Source organism: Peromyscus leucopus, chromosome 23 (genome assembly GCF_004664715.2).
Source record: "Peromyscus leucopus breed LL Stock chromosome 23, UCI_PerLeu_2.1, whole genome shotgun sequence".
Taxonomy (NCBI): domain Eukaryota; kingdom Metazoa; phylum Chordata; class Mammalia; order Rodentia; family Cricetidae; genus Peromyscus; species Peromyscus leucopus.
The window spans coordinates 28,412,006-28,420,873 of NC_051082.1; the positions used below are offsets into that span (position 1 = coordinate 28,412,006).

The 8,868-nt window shown below is 54.4% G+C and overlaps 1 protein-coding gene across 1 annotated transcript in view; it reads left to right on the top strand.

Annotated features, from left to right (window-relative positions):
* Positions 1-58: 58 nt before the first annotated feature.
* The window catches only part of Cldn15 (claudin 15), a 9,196-nt gene continuing 386 nt past the window's right edge, over positions 59-8,868 (top strand). Inside the window, exons 1-5 of the mRNA XM_028894421.2 lie at positions 59-2,057; positions 6,015-6,179; positions 7,783-7,864; positions 7,956-8,072; positions 8,160-8,868. The exon at positions 8,160-8,868 is cut by the window's right edge and continues 386 nt beyond it. Coding sequence (XP_028750254.1) covers positions 1,841-2,057; positions 6,015-6,179; positions 7,783-7,864; positions 7,956-8,072; positions 8,160-8,262 — 684 coding nt within the window. The 5' untranslated portion in view covers positions 59-1,840 and the 3' untranslated portion in view covers positions 8,263-8,868. The remainder of the gene's footprint in view (positions 2,058-6,014; positions 6,180-7,782; positions 7,865-7,955; positions 8,073-8,159) is intronic.

Sequence of the window (8,868 nt, forward strand, 5' to 3'; positions counted from 1 at the left end):
AGGTTCGCTGGGTGCACTGTGGCCCCCACTGCCCCCCTCCAGGCTCCTTCGCCGGCATCCCAGCCCACACCCTTCCTTCCTCCCCTATCCTGAATCCTCGAGGCAGGAACAGGGCTAGGAGGACCTGGCTTTTCCATCGCCCCAGAATCCTGGAAGAGAACAGCAAACATTAGAGGGAGCAGCGGCCTGGGATTTACGACTGTGGTCTCCTCTGACCCACTAAGCTGCCTGGGAGTTTTCCACTGCAGGGGGCCCCCACTGGGCTTCCTCCGAAAACCTCCGCCCTTCCCTCCCTTTGTCTTCCTGCCCCCTCCCCTTCCTCTACCCAGTCCTTCTCCTTAGGGGGGACATGGATGGATGACGTAGAGAGAGGAAGCCCTGTGAAGATGGCCGGGGCCCTGGGGGCTGCTGGGCACACGATTCCCCAATCCCAGCCTGTGGGATGGGAGGCAGAGATCTCACAGATCTCACCCCACGCCCCCTGTGCCAGGCTGTGCGTGGGCCTGTTTGGCTTCTCTGCATACTTCTCATTCCACAGCCCCTGCCAGGCTTGCTAGGGGTTGGGAGGAGGTACCTGAGGGGAGCCCGGAGGAGCCTGATGCCAGAAAAGGTGGGGATGGGGAGCGACAGAGGGCACAGCTCTGCCTCACATATTCTGGGAAGGTAATCCTGGTGCCAACTTGCCAAGCAAGAAGTGGCTGAGAAAGAAATTATGCTCAGCCAGGGTTGGGTGGGGGACCCAGAGGCTTCCCTTTATCAGAATTAATTAATGGAGCTGGTGATAGTTCCCAGTTAAGTGGATAGGTAAAGAGATTAACCAGAATCATGCCCTAGACCTGTGATCCATCCCTCAACCCTGGGCCCCTGGCCCCTTGGCAACCAGATCAAACTCAATACCATAGAGTCAAAGGTCAGCTCCGGGAGGGACAATTCAAGTTCAGGAAGTTTGGAGGAAAGTAGCATTTAGTGGCCTCACCTCAGCCTCGCGGCATTCAGATCCAGGGCAATTACCAACCGCTGGGGCAATAGGAGTGTGCCGGGAGCTGTGATCTGTGGTCCCAACTTCCATTACAACCTAAGAAGCCAATAATGTTGTGTCAACAAGGCTGAGAGCCAAAACCCAAGCCCAGGGCCCTTTGATAATGTTGGAGTCTAGAGGGAACCCAGTTGGAGGGATTCCAGAACTCCCGTCACCCCGTAATCAACCTTCATGGTCCTCGGAGATTGAAGTGTCCCAACCCCAGGGTCTTCAGTGTCTTAGGCTGCTCTCAGGTCTCTAAATCCATCATGGAAGCCTCTGGTGGGCCTGTTGGAAGTTTTCTTCTCTCTTGACACTCTGGTCTCTCAGTTCCTAAAACTCTTTGTCCCTCTGATTTTATTCCCTGACCCTGGTGACAGCTGAGTCAGAGACAGGCCACTTCCCCTGGATTCCTAATGGATCCCTGGGGGCTGCTCCTTGGCTGTATCCCTGAGTCTCCTAGTCAGTCCAGCCTCCCCCCTCCTAGGGCGGGGAGTCCCGGGCTAGGCCGGGGGAGGGGGTGGACTTTTGGCCCGTTTATTCCCTCCATCACAGTCAACAGCTGCCGAGCGGAGCAGGCTTGGCTCATTCCTCTGACCTGCCAGGAAGCAGAGAGTCCCAGAGACTGGACCGAGACAATCAGACCTGGGCTCCAGGAGAAGGCAGACGGGATCGCAGCTGGACAGGCTGTCCTTCAGCCTTCTCCCTCCTCAGTCTTCCTTAGCATCGCTTTGGGGCCAAAAGCCCCCAGAATTCACCTGGAGGTACCACCTCTATCCCGATCCCTGGGGCTCGAGCCCCTTGGGGCACCTGCACCCCAGCATGTCTATAGCTGTGGAGACCTTCGGCTTCTTCATGTCAGCCCTGGGACTGCTGATGCTCGGAGTGACGCTCCCAAACAGCTACTGGAGAGTGTCCACCGTGCACGGGAACGTCATCACCACCAACACCATCTTTGAGAACCTGTGGTACAGCTGTGCCACAGACTCCATGGGAGTCTCCAACTGCTGGGAGTTCCCTTCCATGCTGGCGCTCTCTGGTACGGGGTGAAGGGAGCTCTAGGGGACAGAGGGAGGGTGGGTGGCCGGCTGGAGATATCCAAGCGGAGAGGGTGGATGTGGTTGCCTTTGGCCTGGCCCTGGGCACCATCGTGATACAAGTTCAGATGAAGCTCTCAGTTCTGGGCCGCTGCAGCAAGGAGTTCTGCATGACCCCGAATGGGATGGGACGCATGGTTCTCTGCCCTAATATGCGACCCTCTACCAGCTAAGCCAAGCTTCCAGATGCAAGCCAGGCCTCGGCTAGCTCCAGGCCTCAGATGAATGAGGGAATACATTTGGTCTTGGCCATCTGCAAGCTAAGAGTAATCATGGTGCCCGTGCGCAGGTGGTCATGAGGCCCCGACACGTGCAGGCGTGAACGAACGGGATGTTGACTGTCTACTTTAGTGCTTTATTCTGGGGAGGGTTTGCTCAGTTGGCAGGGGTGAGAACGAGACACCATCTTGGTTGATTGACTGCCAGCCTCAGCAGCTCTTCTAGACAGCCACAGATTGTGGTCTACCTACCCTGCTGAACTCGGGGGAGGGGGGGGGGCTGGACACAGCTGGCTTGTTTTGGAGGAGAGTCTCCTGGGAAGTCTGAGTGGATGCTGGAGAGGTGGTTATGTGGACGTGCCTGTGGATGTGGGGCTCAGGGTGTGGGTTTTGTTGTTGTTTTGTTTGAAGGTCCTAACATGGCTCCAGCCTGCAGCTCTAACTTGGGCCCTGGCCCTTCTTTGCTGCCGGCATTGCCTGTCTCTTGCTCTCCTGCACAGCCTCCCTGGCTCCGCCGGCCATCATTTCCCCCAAGGAGTCCATTTGGACTTCCTAGTCTCCCCCATGCTACAAAGACTAAAGTCGGTGACCATGAACCAACCTTCCCTGGTTGTTCTGCCACTAAGTTCTGGTCTCGCTTTTCTGGGCGTCCAGCTGCAGGTGATGAGTGGGTGGGAGACTCCGACACCAGCCCAGGGTGGGAAAGTGAACGCTGTGCAATGGCCCCAAGAATCTGGAAGATGCCCTGAGCAGTGGTGGTGTCTGGGTGATCTCCTGAGGTAGCTGTCGGCAAGGGTTTCATCCTCCGGGACCTCTGATTGTGTTCCACCCCAAACCTTTGGAAAGGCTGGTCTGTTCTGGACCACAGACTCAGAGCAATAAGAAGGGACCATAGATGTGGGCAACTCAGTGCCCAGCCAGCCTGCTGCATCTCTGGTGTGCAGAGGCCATTTTGCTGTGAGCCTGGCCACCTAAGAGGGGCCTTACATGGTGTCACCACTCTGCCTGCAAGAGAACGCGAGTTTGGAGGAAAGTCACCTGGGAGTTTGCTGCGGGTGTGGAGGGTAGAGGGCCTTGAGGTCCCCAGGCCTCCAGGGCTCCTGTCACCTCTCTTCCGGGTTTTTTGGTTTGGATTGGTGTGTGTGTGTGTGTGTGTGTGTGTGTGTGTGTGTGTGGTGTTTTGAGGCATAGTGTTGCACTATGTAGTCCGGTTCCTGATCTCACTATGTGGTCCTAGGCTGGTCCTAAACTCAAACATCCTCCTGCATCAGCTCTCCCGGGATTACAGGTGTGCACCATAATATCCAGTTCTCCTTTTATGTGGACATTCCCCCCTCCCCCTCCTCCCCCCTCCCACGTACATTTATGCTTTTCAGAAATATTTACATCGTTAACCTCATTTTTGTCAAAGCTGGATCACTCTGCAGAGTTAAGCAACCTGCCTAGAGGCAGAGGAAGTGGACAGGAAGCTATGATTTGAATTCACTGTCTGGGCTGAGGACCAGTTTATTCCTCTGTGGTCTGCTGAGTCCCAAGGGGGATCCTATCTTTCTTTGCAGCCAGTATTAGAGATTAAACAAAGACCATATGCATGCTAGACAAGCACTAAACTACACTCTGCCCCTCACTGGGGGATTCTAGGCAGGTGCTCTACCACTGAGTCACACCCCAGCCCTCACTGGGGGATTCTAGGCAGGAGTCTACATGAGCCACACCACTCACTGATTCTAGCAGGCTCTACCACCCCAGCCCTCTTTTTATTTTTCATTTTGAGACGGTCTTGCTGAGATGCCCAGGCTGGCCCTGAGCTTGCAGCCCTCTTGTCTCACGCTCTTGAGTGCTGCGGTGATTTCCGACATAGTCACCCAGCCAGGCCTGACTATCGTTAATGACCTCACACCTGTGCCACCTCTCCACGGTTCCACCAATGGATCTACATACCTGTTGGCCCTTCAGTTGCCTTTCCTTTGTCCATCAGCATTGTCTGAACATTAAGAATTGGTGGGGAGCCAGGCGGTGGTGGTGCACACCTTTAATCCCAACACTCAGGAGGCAGAGGCAGGCGGATCTCTGTGAGATCAAGGCCAGCCTGGTCTACAGAGCGAGTTCCAGGACAGCCAGGACTATTTCACAGAGAAATCCTGTCTTGAAAAATAAAAAAAAAAATAAAATAATAAAATAAAATAAAAAAAGGATTGGCGGGGAATTTTCTAGAAGGTGTGGCCGGGAGTCCTATGTCCTCCCAGAGAACTTTGTCCCTCCTCCATACGTCTTAACTCCAAGCTACTTCATCTCTTCCTGGCAGAGACCCAAGCCCTCTGCTTTCAACTCAGTGCCACGCGCCCCACCCGGGAGAGGGGTACAAGGTCCCTGAGAGCGCTTGGCAACCGTCAAAAACAGGAGGGGCCAGCAGCTTCCCTCATCCCTGAGAAAAGGGAAACTGAGTCACCAAAAGATTATGGGCTGAGCTGACTGGATGGGCTCCTAGGCCCAGGTTTCCCGTCTCCCCACCCCCCAACAACCCAGGCCCTCGACCCTCTGCCCTGAGTCACTGCTGCCCCCTGCTGGTTACTCCAGGAGAAACTCCGCTCCAACCATGTCCTTGGTGTTGGGTAGGGTGGCACATGCCTGTAATCCCAGCAAGCCAGAGGCTGAGGCAGGAGGATCAAAAGTTACCTCAAGATCATCCTTGGCAACATAGCAAGTCTGACGCCATCTGGTTTATGTGAGACCTTGTCTCAAAAAATAAAATAAAATAAAATAAAATAAAATAAAAACAAAAACAGGCAGAGGATGTAACTCAGTTTGTAGAGTGTTGGCCTAGCGTGCCGGATGCTCTGGTGAGATCAGGTAGCCCTGCTTGCTAGAGTCCATCAGAGGCAGGCTGTGGACTGTTGACATTCTCTTAGAAAAGGAGAGGATGGGAAGAGTCATTGAACCCTCACCCCAACCTCCCAGCCACCCACCCCTCCCAACCATTTGTTTACAATTCTGCCTTGACTGCGTGTGGCCTGGGATCCCAGGGAGAGGCTAGACTACACAGGCTGAGCAGAGACTAGGAAACGGAGCTTCATTTATGTGCCCATGGGAGCCATGGTCCGTGCTGGGTGAAGACTTCCTGTTGTGGCTCCTTTGGGGTCAGCCATGCCTCTGCCAGTGAATGCTCACCCATGCTCTCTGTGAGGCAGCCGGCACACTCCTGGTTCCCCCATGGCGATATTTGGTGGAATCCCACTTTGGTTTGTTCTTGGGACCTCAAGAAGAAGGGGTAGATGTTGATGACATTCCCCCAGGGAAGGAATTTTGCCCACACCTGGGCTGCATCCTCAGCACCACATAAACCAGGCCTGGTGGTGTGTACCTGTCATGCCAACACTGGGCGGCGAAAGATCAGATGCTTAAGGTCGCCCTCGGCTGCTTAACAAGTATGAGCCAACCTGGCCACATGAGGCCTGGTCTTTTCTTTAGGTCTCAACAGTGGCACCCCAGTGGGGAAAGAGGGGGTGCAGGGCGAGGGAGCCAAGACTGAACAAAAGGGATAAGGAGGGAGGTTGACGTGGACCCTGAAGGGGGAGTTGCTAGGAGTTTTAGGTGCAGGAGACCAGGAGGAAAGCATGCCTTCTGAGGATGGAGGTGCGTGGAAGGAAAGGGCTGACTGCTTCACCCCTGCACGCTCCCCAGGGTACGTCCAGGGCTGCCGCGCCCTCATGATCACCGCCATCCTCCTGGGCTTCCTGGGCCTCTTCCTAGGCATGGTGGGGCTGCGCTGCACCAACGTGGGGAACATCGATCTCTCCAGAAAGGCCAAGATACTGGCCATTGCAGGGGCCCTCCACATACTCGCTGGTAATGGGGGAGAAAGGGGATGCGTGGGTGGGGGAGGCCCTCACCACAGCCCCTGCCTTCTCTGTCCTCATCTCCTGTTCTCAGGGCTTGCCTCACCTTCCCTTGGGTTGGCCCCTGCCCTCTCTCACTCATTCTCTCCCCTCTCCCCACCCTGTCTGTACTCTGCAAATCTCTAGACCACAACCCAGTGTCCAAGAGTAGGGCTTGCCCTGCTCAATGCTGAGCCAAATCCCAGCCAGGCCTGAGAGGTCATTACAACTGGGAGGGAGCAGAGTCAGTCACACACACACACACACACACACACACACACACACACACACACACACACAGTAACAATGCTACAGATGGCCTATTACTGTCCAGCTTATTACATTTCTGCACACGTTCCTTCACAATAAACCATGCAGGGCTGGTGAGTGCTGACCCAAGACTGATCCAGGGGTAGATGGGAAGAACCAACTTCTGAAAGTTATCCTTGGACTACCACATGAGCATCTGCACTCACACACATACACCACGCACAAATAACAAACTAAGAACAACAGTCATTTTAAAAATCCTAACAGGGCAGGTATTTCCCATTTTCTAGATCTGAAGGTTTGGAAAGGTCCCTTAGCCAGTGTGGCAGTGAGGAGTGATAACCCACAGGGATGTCAGTGGGTAGGAAAGACTGTCTGGACAGCTGGCTTTCAAGATGGGTATGGTTACCATCTAGGGGTCATGATCAGATTCATTTTCTCTGCCAGTTAAAGAATTAAGAGGCAGAGAAAGCCCTCAAGCTGGACAGGTCGCAGATGAGAAACCTTGAACACAGCAGAAGATTCAGCCATTGAAGGAAGGCGTTTACTGGGGATGAGGAAGCACACAAAGGCACCAGACACACAGAGAAAGACTCTCCGAAAAGCAGAGGGAGAACTGAGAAGCCGAAAGTCCAGTGCCTTCTCGAAGGAGGGACCTTTAAGTCTGAAGAGCTTTTCTCCGTCAGGGTTGGTCGGTTTGAAGACAGACAGGATGGCTGATTGGCTCTCAGCTGTTGCATAACATGTCCTGATCCAGCATTGAACTGTCAGTCCATCCACGACCGACCGCTGCAGGAGAAAACAGGAGTCCACAAGGCCTTTGTTTTAAGCTGCTAGGCTTCTGTCTCAAATCCAGGAGGGAGGGAGAAGCCAGCCATCTTAAATGTCCACCATCTTTATTACCTAGGCATGGCCACCCTCCTTGTCTCCCAGGGAATCTTCTTTCAATCCTAGTCCCTCAGTATATTTGAGGTCTAGTGTGCACAGAACCCTAAATTCTATCCCCAGCACTGAGTAAACTCTGTGTGGGGGTAACAGGATCACGGTCATGCCAGGCTACGTGGTGAGTTCAAGGCCAGCCTAGGCTTCCTAAGAGCTTGTCTTAAAAAATGTAAGCTACCTTGGGCTTCAAGTGGCCTGAAGGCTGCACTTTGAACAGGTCTGGGTCACAGGCTGGAACAGGGAAAGGAACTGTTACTCTTGAACATCCTGTCCCGTCCCTCAAACTCCTCGTAGCTCACTTGCTTTGAGAGGCTGTGGCTACAGGAAGGGCCTTTAGGACGACCCTCCCTCCTTCCCTCCAGGGGCCTGCGGAATGGTGGCTATCTCTTGGTACGCCATCAACATCACTACTGACTTCTTCAACCCCTTGTATGTTGGAACCAAGTAAGTGAGGGACCCTGCCCTTGGGGACAGGGGGTGGGTAGGTCTCGGCCCAGCCCCTCTGGGCTGGCACTTACCTCTTCCACTCCGCCAGGTATGAGCTGGGTCCCGCCCTCTACTTGGGCTGGAGTGCCTCCCTGCTCTCCATTCTGGGTGGCATCTGTCTCTTTTCCACCTGCTGCTGTGCCGCCAAGGAAGACCCAGTCACCAGGTGAGGGGACAAACGGGTGGAGGCCTGGATTGAGGACTACAATGTGCTGTGACCACCTGTGACCCTGCCTTCCTCCTAATTCCACAGGACTGGCCTTCCCTACAAGGCTTCTACAGTTGTGGTACCCAAAGCCACCTCGGATGAAACCGACATCAGCTTTGGTAAATATGGCAAAAACGCCTACGTGTAGGAGCTCTGGCCTGGTGGTCACCATTTCTTGTCCCACTGTCCCCAGCGGAAGTGTCCCCAGGACCGTCAGACCACTCTCCAGTTAATAACCTCAGGACAGACCATTTCCAGACTCCACCCTGTGCCTGGAAGCCATGGCCTGCTCTGGGCACACCTTATCTGGCACTCCAGCCTCTCCCAGGAACAGAAGCTGTGGAGGCTGCTTGCGTGGCCTCTTACAGCTGGACCCAAGGGGACAGAGGTGTCTGCAGCTTGTGACACCATATGAATACATGTATAAATAAATGTATATTGTGATTGTTCGGGGGCTTCAGGGGTCAGGAAGGTGCAGCAAGTAAGGGGCTCATTTTCAAACCATGCCGGTCAAGACCGTCCACTTGAGCCGTCTCGGCCAGTGACACAGTGTGCCAAGGGGCTGGGGAGACGGCTCGGTGAGTTACAGTGTCTGCCACACAAGTATGAGGACCTGAGTTCAAATCCCCAGAATCCATGTAAAAAGCCAGGTGTGGTCACACTCCTGTAACCCGAGCGCGGTTGGGAGGCTGAGACTTACTGGCTTCCAGCCCAGCTCGAGGTTCAATGTGAGACCCTGTCTCAAAGGAATAAA